General features: G+C 29.0%; 1 protein-coding gene across 2 annotated transcripts; it reads right to left on the reverse strand.

Moving 5' to 3' along the window:
• Window positions 1–9,000: 9,000 nt before the first annotated feature.
• LOC101263062 (E3 ubiquitin-protein ligase BIG BROTHER) lies at window positions 9,001–14,309 on the reverse strand. 2 transcript variants are annotated; one of them, XR_011221913.1, is made up of 8 exons: window positions 13,928–14,309; window positions 13,587–13,744; window positions 13,049–13,277; window positions 12,637–12,671; window positions 11,886–11,930; window positions 10,433–10,560; window positions 9,482–9,594; window positions 9,001–9,390 (listed from the first exon to the last, which is right to left on the reverse strand). XR_011221913.1 is itself a non-coding variant. In XM_026031293.2 (8 exons), exons 1-8 carry the CDS (start codon window positions 14,292–14,294, stop codon window positions 9,349–9,351), a joined length of 1,113 nt encoding a protein of 370 aa, XP_025887078.1. In that variant the 5' UTR covers window positions 14,295–14,309; the 3' UTR covers window positions 9,001–9,348. The 2 variants fall into 2 exon arrangements, 1 of the variants encoding a protein (XP_025887078.1); XM_026031293.2 differs by having other exon boundaries at window positions 9,482–9,590.
• Between the last annotated feature and the right edge of the window lie 309 nt (window positions 14,310–14,618).

A 14,618-nucleotide genomic window follows, 5' to 3' on the forward strand; every position in this document is an offset into this window, starting at 1 on the left:
AAATTTTTGAGTAAATTTTAGTCAAATTTTCTGATTATTTAACGTCCCCTTTACTAATTTGTTTAGTTATCCATTTCTTTTAATTTGTGGAACGCTTTTTGAGATTTTTATAAAAATAATAGTCTCGAAGACCAATAGGTTGCTGTGTAGAGTGTAAACCTTTGACAAAATGAATTTAGTGCATTACCAATGAAATCCATTTTTTTTCTTCCCTAGCAATTAATTATTCTTTCCAATATGTTACTCCACCGTGTCTATTTTTATTTATTCGATATTAATTCAATGCATTTTTATAAATGATTAATTTTATGACGTTACTTTTTAAATATAATATATTTGAAATATGATTTTCATTATTATTATTTTATCAAGAATTTTTTACTCCTTTTTAGTCTACATGACATTATCTTGAGTCCAACATTGATTGACTTTTTTTAAAGATATTGTCACGTAAGTCAGAAAGTGATAGAAAATTACTTTTAAAATAAATTCAGGTGAATAATAGAACCTTAATATAATATAAATATATCTCTAAAATTTCAAGCAAAGTTTAAAAGTATAGATTGAAAGGATACTTCTGCATTTCTTTAATAACTAACTGACTTTTATTAATCACGAAAAGGTAACATTTTTTATTATGGTGTAGACTACTTGACTCAAAAAAGTCAAAACATGATAACGTTTTTTTCTTCTATATTATTAATTTACTAATTACACTGCACGTAGTAACAATTTGTCAAAAATAAAAATTAATCATGATCGGTTGTCTTTATAGAAATCAATTTTAATGCAATATGGAAATGTTGCCGACAGTTTACAGTTAAAGGATTAAAGGTGAAACAAAACATGGTATCATTAAACACTATTTCAATCTATATGAAAATTTAAAATAATCAATTTTTTTTATATATTAAGGACTTTTTTGTAACTAAAAAAATTAAAATATATATATATATATAGATTTTTTTTCTCGATTAAAATGGTTTAAATCCCATATATTGGAGCATTTTTATCATTGGGTCCCTTCTTTAAAAAAAAATAGTAGTACATAATAGCTCTTTTTTATATAATTCAAATTTACACGAAGAAACCTCAGTTTATTAGGTAGAAATTAAAGACGAGAGTTTAAAATTGAAAAATAGGGCTATAAAATAAAAAAAAATAACGTCAATAAGTACTAGGAAAGTAAGGAAATCTTATCTTATTAATTCTAATGACATAAGAACTTTTACGTACTAAATAACAAGCATGACAATGGAAAAAACTAGAAAAATTTGATATTTTATGATTATCACGAAATTTATAATACACTACTCTATGATAATACTATAAATAATTATATTTAAATAATGTAAAAATATAAAAGCCAAAACAAAGTTGAGAGTTATCAAACTCAAACATCCCTGTATATATATTGGGTTGTCAATAGGATAGTCCGGACGATTATTTTCGAAAGGTTATACCATTTCAATTTTTTGGGTTTTATATAATGTATAACTAAAATTAGATTTTTTTGAATTGTCGAAATCATATGGGTTTTTTTCAGTATCGATATTAGTAAGGTTCGATTAATTTTTGAGGTTTTCTATTTTTAAAATCACTTCAAAATATTCTATTATTAAGATATTTCTTTTGCAAATATATTCTTGAAGAAGCACTTCAATTCTTCACCAAAAAGTCAAGAAAGTAAAATCTTCTTATTGTATTCTTTAATCGTATTCTATCATTAAAATATTTCTTTCGAAAATATATTCTTGAAAAAACACTTACACACCTTGTTGCCATATTGTTTGATTTTAAACATTTGATAGACATATGTTCTGTTCTATTATTTGATAGAGTATCTATTATATTCCTTGTATCTTTTAAATTTAAACCTAATTAATTAAAATTAATTGAAGATCAAAGACGCAAAGTCATCAAGTCACCATAGACGTATAACTTATGTCATATTTATATTTGAAAAATGTTATAAAATGTTTTAAATATTAAATTTAAATGTTGTTAACGTATAAAACATATTTACATACACATGTAAAGTTATTCATTTGGTTTGGAAATTTTTTATAAATTAACAAGACCATTCCAATTATTCTGAATGGTTATATATTTAATAAAAATCCATAATTTTATTGAAAAACAATATAAATTGATTCAATCGATTTTTCATATTCTTTTGACTCTTATATATGAAAAAAAGCTTATTTGTGTGTTTGAAATAATTTGAAGTATTTGTTTTTCAAATTTGTCCGAATTTAATAATTTCATCCGTTGTTTCTGTATTTTATTCCAATTAATAACACAATTATTATTTTTTTGAAAATTTAGGATAATATATATATTATATATACAGTGTGATATATGAGGGTTTAGCTGTGATTGGAGGAAGCAGCGGCAGTAAAGGAGGCATGCACTTTGTGATTCTGGTCAAATGAAAGGGACTTATCAATGGCTTCTTAATCATAATGTATATACTATATGATATTAAAATAAATATAAATGTACAAAAATTGCAAACAAAAAATAGAAAAAAAAAATAAAGATGTATAAAATTATATATATATATATATATAAAGAGAATTAAGGAAAAAAGGTATAACAATGATTGGAAGTCACTGTTCACATACAGAAATGATGTCATGCAATCTTTATTCGCATTACCTTCGTGAAAGTGATATTTAATTCTTACTTTCTCCTTTTCGATTCTTATTGTTCATCTTAAATTCGAAAAATATATTAAAACATTATTTAAAAATTTAAAATTCTATTATAAAACAAGATAAAATATTTTACATGAAAAATAATTTTATTTTTAATGATTCAATTGATCCTCAAATCTTTATCGAAAAATAAGGAGGCACTTGCTATCCGTAGCAAACTTTTGATGCTATGTCTGAAAATAATAGATTAAAGGTAGCTATATATATAATCATAACTAAACACTCCTATCATTTAAATTCTCGTAGTTTGATAAAATTTTATAGTTTCAAATTTTTTTAATACACACATATATATATACATAAAAAAAATATATATTCAACTGTATCATCGATATAATTCAACGCTCCCGCTTCAAACATACTCCCTCCTCTAAGTTCATGATTGGACATTCAAAACGTGAATAGCTTAATGTAAAACGCTCAATATTGATAAATCATAAAATGAGCCTAAGTTTGTTTCGCGTTATAAGGCATATAAATGAGCCTAATTCAATCCCCAAGACTTGAGGGAAGAGTTGAAAGTTTGATTTCGCGTTATAAGCATATAAATAAGCCTAATTCAATCTAAAAATTTGACTGAAGAGATGAAATAATAGTCACAAAATTATATAAAGAGTTAAAACTCTCGTCATCCCACGATGTGGGACTAAATCCCAGAAGCTCCTATTCGTGTTTGTGAAGAAGAATGGATTGATGGGATAGTCGTAACCACATTCTACATTGGCCCAATTTTTGGTCTATGCATTATAATAATAATTTCACTGGAAAGTTCCTACTGGGCCTTCATAATTATTAATATTGCCCGTGTGCAAAACTTATATAATAATAAATAATTATAATAACAATAAGATGAGAATATAATAAGGAATAAGAAGAGGACAATTATAAAAGACATATCTAATTTATCACTAAGACAACACAATACGTGGTTGTATATAGGACATATATGACCACAACAAAGACAAAAAGAACATTGTTGTCATTGGACAAATGATTTAACACTTTTTTCTTTAATAAATTTCTGTTTGAAAAGATGGATTAAATGTCATAAAATAGGAAACTAGGGCCTAACTTATAGAATATTAAATAAATAGTAATATTAGGCAATTAGGTAGGACTTGTTAGTCCCACTAATATAAATAACTTACCAAGGTCTTAGCTAGTTTTGGATAAAGTTCTTTGTAATTAACTATTCATCGCATCATCTCATTGGTGAATTCAGAATTTTAAAATTCTATATACTCTTTTCGCTATTAATTACAAAATATAAGTGTATAAACTTAACACTTATCTGATTAGTTATGTAATTGTCGCTAAAATAAATATCTATCAATCCGATAACTCTTTCTTTTTAGGTCTAGGTATTTGAAGTTCTTTTATCCAATTAACCCGAATTTGTGTAAATTGACCTATTCTGGAGATTAAGCATTTTCAATCAAGAATTACTTCATTTTCAAGACACGAATCCAATATCTTTGATGAAGAGAGGGATTAATTAATATTTCATCCATCTCATTACGCATCATCTCTTGTTCCCTTTATATTCAAAGATATACTCTCTCTGTTTTTAATTACTTGTCCGCATTTTCTTTTTTAATTGTCCTTAATTACTTATTCATTTTGACAAAACAAGAATGGACAATTTTTTTTACTTACTATATCCTCAATTAATTACTGTGAAAAAGATGAAACTTTTTGAAAATCTTAAGGTTTTAAAGTCATCCACTTCATAATATTAACGAGGGTAAAATTGTAAACTCACCATATTAATCATTGTATTAATTCAAAAATAGAAAAATAATTAAGGATAGAAAGTCTTATTATTGAAGGTACTAGGGTGTGACTTGTGAGTGGAAAGTATAATAATTTTAAAGAAAAAGTGTAGGATCGTATAATCTTGTGATTGGTTAAAGGTATTAGACAATCTTAAAATATAACTTGTTTTTAACGAAACGAAACTAAGGTAAGAGATAAAAAAAGAGAAGCAAGAGAGAAAGAAAATTCCAAATAAGAGGAGTTTATATATATATATATATATTATGGACAAAAGAGAGTCTGCAAAAAATGTAAGATAGATAGAGATAGGATGGGAAGTGTCTTCATTTTCCCGACAGTTTTGGGTGGTAAAAATAGACCTTTCAATTTAATGCTCAAATGAAAGAGACTGCTATTCTTCTTTTTCCTTTTACGTTTTTATCTTCCAATCTTACTTTTATAATATACTTTTTTGGCCTTTTAAAATGGTGAAAAAAAAATTCACTTTCATTAATCTTATGATTCATCTTTGCCTGTCCTTACTTAAGCTGACACCTATATACACACATACATGATTGAAGTAAATGCATTTTTTTAGGGTAGAAAAACATTATTCCTTTTCATTTTAATTTGTTTGTTTCGTCTAAATCAAGAAACTTTTTGGTCAAAAGTCTATATTTGTATAGTATTTTATGTATAATTATTGATTTGGAAATAATCATTTAAATAAATTAATATTTTAGATTCATAAACTTTAAATTTTGGCTACGCCGGCTTTGTAATACTCTTTTTTGTTTTAACTTGATAAGGAGTTTAAGAAAATTAAAAAAACTTTTGAATCTTATGATTGTAAATTAAAGATATACCAAGTGTATCTATATCTACTAACGGTTTTTCTTGGCTTTATTCCGATAACACAATTACAGGTGGAGTCTGTAGTGGGGCAAAAGATTATTACTCTCTCCGTATCACAAAGATTGATCTGATTTGACTTGACACGGAGTTTAATAGTATAAAGAAGATTTTTGAATCTTGTGCCTAAATATATATTAAGTCAAACGTATAAAATTGCTCTTTGATCTTGTGGCCTTAAACATGTTACGTGGAAAACTGAAATTAAAATGTTACAAGAAAAAAAATCATTCTTTTTTAAACATATTAAAAATAAAAGGAGATCATTCTTTTTGAAACGGAGTGAGTAACAAACAAAGCAACTTCTAATATATATGGTTTCTTTCGCTATCTATTTACAATGTATACATTTGGTATATACCATACATATAACCATAATATGTGATTTGTTGATAGAAGATTTTCACTGTATAAACTATTATAGTATAATCTATTTGAAATATATTAGAGGTATATTTTGCATCTTTATATACACGGTATAATAAGGATTTACATGTAATAACGATATAACCAAACTCAAAACTAGGATAATTAATGTTAAAAGATTCTTTAATTATTTTTTTTTTGGGGGGGTGGGGGGTGGGGGGGGGGGGATGAAAGATAAGATGAAATGTATTAATCTTGAGATGTGCTAAATTGGCAAAAAGGAATAAATAAAAAGAATCTTTGAAAATGATTTGATCATGTAAAAATCCCATTTTTTGTAGGTTCTAATTTACTTGGACACATATACATTTCGTACGTACACAATGTACTACAACTCTATTACCTATCCAAAGTCAAATATATCGCCTTATAAATTATAAAATTAGCTTATAAAAATAATAAGTTAATTAATTTAACTCACTTAAAAATAAAATTGATATACATAATTCAAATTTATTCATGAATTCATATTTTATTAATTTATTTCAATTCAAATAACTTTTGAACAGATAAAAAGCATCGAGCCAATATTGACAGCCCTATAAGATAAGGTTAGTGAAATATTAGGTAAACGAAGTTAACATTCATTACAGGGTCAAATCCCGGAAATCCTGCAAGAGAGGACATATTGCTGTTCCCACAAATAAAATGAATGGTCAAAAGCATAGTTAGCGGGGGTAGACGTTCTTTGATTTGAATTTTTTTTAAAATTTAAATTTAATTATTTGATAATTGATAGTTAAAAGGTAGATAAGTAATATTAAATTTTTAAAATTCAAATTGATATTTCGGTAAATCGATAAATTATACTTCGATTTAGTATGATATTTGGTAATATCGTATTAAAACTGTAACCTGTTATATTACGAAAGTAATATTATTTCTCTTATTATTTCTATAATGTGGAGACACGATATAGTAGAAGATGAATAAGTAAGAAAACATCAAGAAATAACAAATTGATATAACTAAAAGACATGCATTTGAGTTGTTATGTTTATTCTTTAATTTTTTCTTTAAGCTTGTAGTCTTGTACTAATGAGTACTTGAAATGTTATATCTAACCTTAATTGAATAAATAATTCAAAATTAAAAGATATCAAATACTAAATGATACTAGTGTCTAATAACAAATCCAAATCCAAATATCATAATTCTAAGATTTTATTCTTAAATCATATTGAACACCAAATTATTAAAAATTTCGATTCAGATAATTTAATTTTCGATATATTATGTCCAACTCTAGTAGTATGGCTAAGGAAGAGGAACTAGTCAGTTTGCTTCATTTAAGTGAAATTGTGGATGCTTTAATTAAGGGAAAATTACATTCTATTAGAAATAAAGTTTTTTTCCCACTTGAATCAACAAAAATATTGTATTACAAAATATGACTAAAATTGAAAAAAACATATAGTGGAAACAGACCCATACTCATTTTAAAAACAACTAATGAATGTTTTTTCTTTTCCATTAATTAAATTAAAATATTTATAAAAATAATCATTGAATATTTTTAAATAGAAAATCTCAAAAGGAACTATGACTTTTTAGTAAGTCTGCTAGAATTATATTTGCTAGTTATAAAAAGAAAACTAATATCATACATTAATATATAAAAGAAAATATTTTGTTACAATAATTTTGATAGATGACTATTTATGTCAGTTTCTCTTTAATTAAAGAGAAACTTATAGAAATACTATTTGTTTAGAAGTTAGTTACTTAGATACATACTCTAATATAATATTATGAAGTTTATCAGATTTTGATGCGTCCAGACACAATCATAATCATGTACTTGGGATACATGAGGTCAAATTTAGATATAAATTAATTCCAGATACATTAAAAAGTGGATTCGCATGTATCTAGAACACATAATAAATCTTATTCGCCTTTTTCCCATCTCGCTCGTCACTCTCCTAATACCAGATACATATAAATAAAACTAGATATATATATCTAGTGTGTATCTAATATTGATTCGATGCATGTGATATATGACTATATCATTCACTTCTCTCCTTATTTTAGTATATCTGATAACATAATACATATGCCATGTACCATGCACATACGGTAAAAAGAACTGTTAATAGTGATAAAAACTTAATTATTTGAATTCCCCTTAATTCACGTTGGCAAAAAAGTTTTGACTTTCTTCAATTGAATTCGATCCAATACGTTCTGGGCCTGTAGCCCACTACAACTAGATAAATAGAGAGGAAACTTATATAAATATATTATAATAAAAAAGTATTTATCATTTAAAGTAATAATATTTTTTTCACTTAATTACTTTTAATTCATTTATAATACAAGTTTAATAATATTACAAAAGAACAATTTATTATTCACATATAATACAAATTTTAATGATGAATAATACATTTATCATACATTTTAATACACTTATAATACAATGTGATAATTTTTAACCAAACAAACATGATATATTTCAAAAAAAAATTATAATTCAGATATATTGCATACATAATTCACTTTTAATATATATTAGAGATCAAATAAAGCATTACTATAAATGGTAATAAACAAAAAGTATTGCTAAAATCAGTAATTATTTTTAAAATGTATTAATTTATGTAATGTTTCCTAAATGGGGGACTCAAAGAAGTCATTTGCATTTCTGCTCCATAAAGGGTTTGTTATTAATTTATTTAGTCTTTATAACAAATAATTTTACTTCATAATGTGCATTAATTTATATTTTCGTATAATAATATTTCACATTATTCCAGGGAAGGAAATCCCATTAGGCATAAGTTTGATTTGCTAAAATGAAAAAATGAAAGATCAAATTATTTGAAGAGTAAAATGTTCAATCATGTCAACTTGATTGAAGACACTCATTACAACAAAAATAACTTTTAGTAACACTAAATATTAGTAACACTAAATATTGACACATGTTAAAGTCTTTACCTGCAATAGTTAAGTATCATTAGAACCAATGTCGCTAAAAGCTTTAGGAACATATACAAAAAGTGACAATTGACGCTAAAAATAGATATTTAGCGGCAATTAAGAATTAAATGCCGCTAACGCTCATTTTTGTTGTAGTGACTCTGCCTTCGTCTCCCAAACCAAATATTGTATTAGAATTGATAATTCTAAAAATAAAATGAGCTGAGTGCTCAAAATCTTAAAGGTCGAAGACATCAAATTTAAATCTTGAATCCGCCTCTAGATAAAGAAAGTTGTTCAACGATTACAAATTTACACACAATATAATGGAGAATGAATATAGGATTTAAACAAGAGCTCATTATATGGCTCAAAAAAAAAAAAGGAAGAAAAGTTCTTTAGTCCAAACTAGCCATAAGAAAACATAAGATTGTAAACATATGAGCATCTATATATAGTACTTTTCCTACATTTTTAAGCATGATCTAAGAGAAGCTATTATAAGCTTTGATGTTACTCTATGTTAGTAGCCGGTGGATGGAGATATTGAAAGCCCAGTGAAGCAAATCTGCTATAATTTAAACACTATATTCACCATTGTACAACTTCATTCATCAAGGAGCACCTCTGTATTGCAAATGGGACATGTCTGACAAATCAAAGTGATAGTTTGGTGTTAGGTCTCGGAGAAAACGATGTACATTTCTGATATATAGAGGCTAGACTAAAAACTGACATACCTTGTTGATGCTCAGCCATTTCGAACCACATTCAGTGTGGTATATGTGCTTGCATGGGAAGTTTATTTGCCGATCCCCTCGTTTGTACCTCATTTGACAGATGACACATCTAGCTTGCATGCATAAAAACTCATTTAATCATTGAGTTGAAAGAAAAAGGATTATGATCAGCAGAAGATCTGTTTGACTAAGAATACATGGATTGGAGAAACTGAAATCCATGTACGATGTGCACTAGTGATCGTAGAACCAGTCCAAAAATATATTTCTACACGGGTAATGAGGAGAAACGGGAACTCGGAAGCATGGTTAATGCTGAAATCATCAAGGAGAGGCCTCATTAAGGATTAACATAGACACTATGCTACTCAGATTAAGTTACCGAGTAACTTAATTTTGAACCTTATATGATGTTGCCTTGTTATATGCATTCCGTTGGCTATCTTACCAGAAACCATACTTGTTTCTTTGGTTCACGTAGACCTACTTTCTGTGGTACACTCAAACAATTGAAGAACAGAGTCAATGAATTGCAACTCTGTGTGGGGTTCCCTTCAAGGGTTAGCTAAAAAGTACGACTCGAGAATATTTTGGTCCCTCATTCAGATACAGTTTTGTGTGTTATTGAAGGGGATACCGTAGGAGGAAAACAAAATCTTAGCTCAAGTCCAAAACAATCTTTCTTCTGACTACAACGAAGTATGATTTAATTAATAGTAGGTAACTTCAATGTTCGTTTTTTACGAAAGAAATCAATCTACAGAAAACGGATACAATGGAAAGGGAAATTGCACCTTGTACAAACCTAAGTTGCGGACTCTTCACATTGTTGCCACACCCGTGTCAGACTACTTTTGGAGAATCCGACACACACCCACTGACATTTTTGAAGAGTCCGAGCAACTTAGGTACAAACAATGGTTTCAAAAGAAGTGTTGGTACAAAAATTACCTTTCCTCTGATTTCTTCCTAGAAAAGATTCCATTAGACTTGTATTTGGTTGTTGGAAGCAAATTAATTAGTTCCTCGGCAAGTCCTCGACTTTCAGTTCCAACTGTTTCACCTAAATCAAGTAACTCCTGCAACATAAAGTAGAAAATCAGTAATTAATCCGTGAAATTGGTTCAGCTAGTCATAAGTAATGATGATGGTACCAGTTATACAACACAAATCCCAAGAACAAGAAAGTGAAAATATTTAGTGTTGCAATGTTTAGGAGTTGGTTTAAATTTGCATGAATATTCACTGGTTTCACATAACAAGTGGGCGAATATAAGACAAATATCATCAACCCAACACAGAGAGTTAACAACACATTCTTGAGCCAACGTGTCAAAAGAATGAGACGTGCATTGCATCTCAGACTACCATTCAGCAGCTTTCAACTTCTAGTCATAGATAACACAAAATGCAGAATAGGTGATTCCAAAATTTCAGATACTACATGTTTTTGGATGAAAGCGAATAGCTTTATTATATGAGAATAAGGAAAAACTTCTTTTGTTCTGTGCCGTCCCATTTTTCTTTCTGTTCTCCTACTCCTTTCTTCTCTCTGTCTTTTTCGTCTGTTCTTTTTTCATTTTTCATCAAGGAAGAAGGGCTTGAGGATTTGCATTGTGCAAGGCAGTTGTAAAGCTATACATCGATGACTTCTACCTCACTCTGTACACAACTTCAATATACTAGAAATTAGAAAAAGAGAACATAAAGTGAAAAGAATCAACTGAAAAAACAATTCAATGACAACGTAATGGCGTATAAGACACAACATTTAGCTATTCTTATTCATTTCATCCTATGACGGACATTAGAGTAATAAAAATACATCTCAAAAACAGTAACTACAGATAATTTAGACAGCACAACCATTTGACAACTGGCCCCCAAAATAACCACATCTGCTGCACTGTAACAATCCCTCTAGGAGCAAAAGAGGGCAATGTGATGGTGTTCATTCTAATCCATGATCATCATTAGTTACTCAACACCCGCAACAGGCGTAGGTTCACATTTTAGAGTGCTAATCCCAACAACTGATAGCTTATCTTAGCATTTCAACATTCACTCTTTAAACGTAATTAGTATATACTATATAGAAACTCTTGATTTATGGATGAGTTTTATATATTTACAAGCTTTAGGCATGACGATGAGAGGCAAATTTTGCCATCTTTTCTAATTTTCCATTACAAGTTAGCCTCACAGTATGGTAACCGCAGCTTTTGCTGGTATAAGCCTCCTCACTCCAACTAGGGGTTAGTTTTATCATATAAAATATCAACTCGGAAGGTATTCGAAAGACTAAATAAATTGCAAAATCCTATCATGACTGCAAATCAAGCTCATTCACAAACCTAAGATAACATGTAAAAAAATTAGAGAAGCTGGTTGCAAGGTTACATACCTCATAGGTCATGTTGTCAAGGTCAATTTCATCTTCCAAAATATCCTTCACATAGTAACAAAAGGTAAGAAAGGTGAAATTAGCATGCTACAAGTCAAGAGCATGTTCTTTTTTTTTCTGACAAAGGTAACAAGTAAGTCAACAGCATGTTAATCTAGCAAACTCATCAACTAATTCAAGACAATGGGTGACTATTACACAGAAAACATTTGAAGAACAAGTGAATCATGCTCATTAGGATTTAAACAATTTAAGATGCCAATAGAAGTTAGTGAGACGGTTCTTTAGCAGAGTAGGTCAAAAAGGAGATCCATGTATTTGTTTTCTAGCGAATCTTCCATTATATTCTCAAGGTTCAAGAAGAAGGGTGAGCGAAGTAAAAGGTCAAAGACTGATAATTTATGATTACCAATACTGCCTCAATCTTTCTGGTTGATGTGGTGAACTTGTGATGGTAAATGCAGGGCAATGCACAACAACATGACTTCATGTTTATGATATAAGTGTTAAGAACAACTAGTGTGTGTACAGGACATCATTAAATTAGCAGAACAACATCCTCTTCTCTAAACAATCAATATTTCCAGCAGTCCAGAGAGCTAAAGACAGATAATGAGGAACTGACAACAAGCAAAGACAATGGCAATAATATCAACAAAGAAAAACATGGCCAAGTTATCTAAAGCCAAAAAGTTGTTTACAACATTAAATGATGAAATAAACTCTTTTATTAGAAACAAGTAAAATTTACCTGGTGGTTAGAATCATCTTGATTGGATAGAACACCTGATGAATTGTGAAATATATGTTACATTCTGTAAAATAGCAGTATGTTATAACTATTTAAACAACACATAAACAGAAGAGTTTCTACAAAATACTGGAACTTAACCAAACAGTAAATGTCTACAATAGATTGATCATACACAGTAAAAAGAAGGGGAGACCAGTAAAGCAAATTCATGATCTTATCTCACAAAGTCGAAGGAGAAAAAGTATAATGAAGCAATTGCCTAAAAGAAGAGGTAAAAACTATAATATACAAAGTATTGGTTCAAAGACAAAAACTAAACTAAAGGCAAATAGGGGATTTGCATCTCCTACAACAGTGAGGAAAGTAAAAAACTAAATTCATTACAAAGTGCTAAAGCTTCAGAACTCACATTCCTCCGTGCCAACATCCTCAACGGGGACAGTATTTTCCTCGTATATTACATCAGTCGATACACCTTCATGAACATTCATAGGTACAGCATACTCCCACGGCCTCTCTGAGAAATCCGGCCTTGACACATGGTTGTTGCCAGTCTCATAAGAATGATAAGAAGTACTCTCAAGATTGGAGTGCTCATATTTATAGTAACTCATATTCATAGACCAATATGCATTTTCCTGGACAAAAGATTCAAATAAATGGTTACTCATTCCACCTAACAAGTCGTAGTATTTTCGACACGGAGCATAGATACTAATATCACCAAGTTAAAGTTTAAATTCTAGATCCAGCTCTGAGACCTAAGAGTCCAGTCCATTAAAGGGAGTGAAATAAACAGGTTATTATTCCCACTAAAAAACAAGCTACAGAGATGTCTATCCCTCAAAGAGCATAAATTTTGTACTGGAGAATACTTCTTTCTTCACAAATTATATAACCTCTCAGTACAAAATCAACTGCCACATAGAAAGTTACAAAAAACTTACCTGATCCTGAATCTGTACAGGGTTATTATGATACTGTATTATAGGGGCTTGTGAAACACCATCCAAGAAGCCTGGGAAACTCTCTGGAACATTATAAGGAAATCCCATGTTCATATAATGCATCGCCTCCATGTGTTGATCCCCACTCATTTTCTTCACTGAAAAAAAAACATGAATATTACAGAGTATTAAACATTGAAGAAGAAAAAAATAAGTCCATTTTTCCCCATTTGACTCATTCTTGAAACAATGTAGGGCAAACCTTTCTTGATTTCAAATGGGGTTTTTCTAAAGAACTCAACAAATACAAAAAAAAAAAAAAACCCAAGTTGAAAAATCACCTGATTTTAAAGGAACTACCAACAAATCCGAGAAAAAATGAAGAAGAAAAACAGAGACAGAGAGAGTAGTAGTGTGTTGATGGGTAAGGAAGCAGCAGAGGAGTGACCAAATTGTAGTGGAAAAATGGAAAGTGGATTTTGTTGGGATATATGTGCTGCTTTTTTGTATATAGATATAGATAGATAGATACATATAGATAGAGTCCCCTTCTCTTTCTCTCTTTTGTTTGTCTCTGTCTCTGTCTCTGTCTGTGTCTCTGTCTTTATCAGTCTCTCTCTCTCTTGCACACACAGGGCCACTGCCGCTTGTGCCGGGCTTGAGAGACACGCCATCTATATCTATGTATCTATCGTTGCTCCGTCTCATATTAGTTGTTCATATTTTTATTTAACAAATCGTAAATAAAACACGAGATAGTTACTGCAATAGTAAAACTTTCACTTTCAGTCATAAAATTGCTTGTTCGGAGTATTAATTAATCTCATATCTTTAATAGGTCATAGAATAACCTGATATTTAACTTGGCTTTCAACTTAATCTATGTCATTCAACTTTGAATGTATATAACCATATAGACACACATCTTATAAAGCATAAAATATGTCAAATGTCACATAATACACAAAATTATTATAGCGAACATGATATAAAATAAATATGTTTATTTATTCAATATAAGACAATTTTAAA

This window comes from Solanum lycopersicum, chromosome 1 (genome assembly GCF_036512215.1).
Source record: "Solanum lycopersicum chromosome 1, SLM_r2.1".
Taxonomy (NCBI): domain Eukaryota; kingdom Viridiplantae; phylum Streptophyta; class Magnoliopsida; order Solanales; family Solanaceae; genus Solanum; species Solanum lycopersicum.

Bases quoted from the DNA above. Each gene is read 5' to 3' on its own strand.
- LOC101263062 (XM_026031293.2), bottom strand. From the start codon at position 14,294: ATGAGACGGAGCAACGATAGATACATAGATATAGATGGCGTGTCTCTC. The intron at 12,672-13,048 runs GTGAGTTCTGAA...ACAATTCATCAG, and splicing joins GGATGTTGGCACGGAGGAAT to GTGTTCTATCCAATCAAGAT. The intron at 10,561-11,885 runs GTATGTAACCTT...TTTATGTTGCAG, and splicing joins TTGACAACATGACCTATGAG to GAGTTACTTGATTTAGGTGA.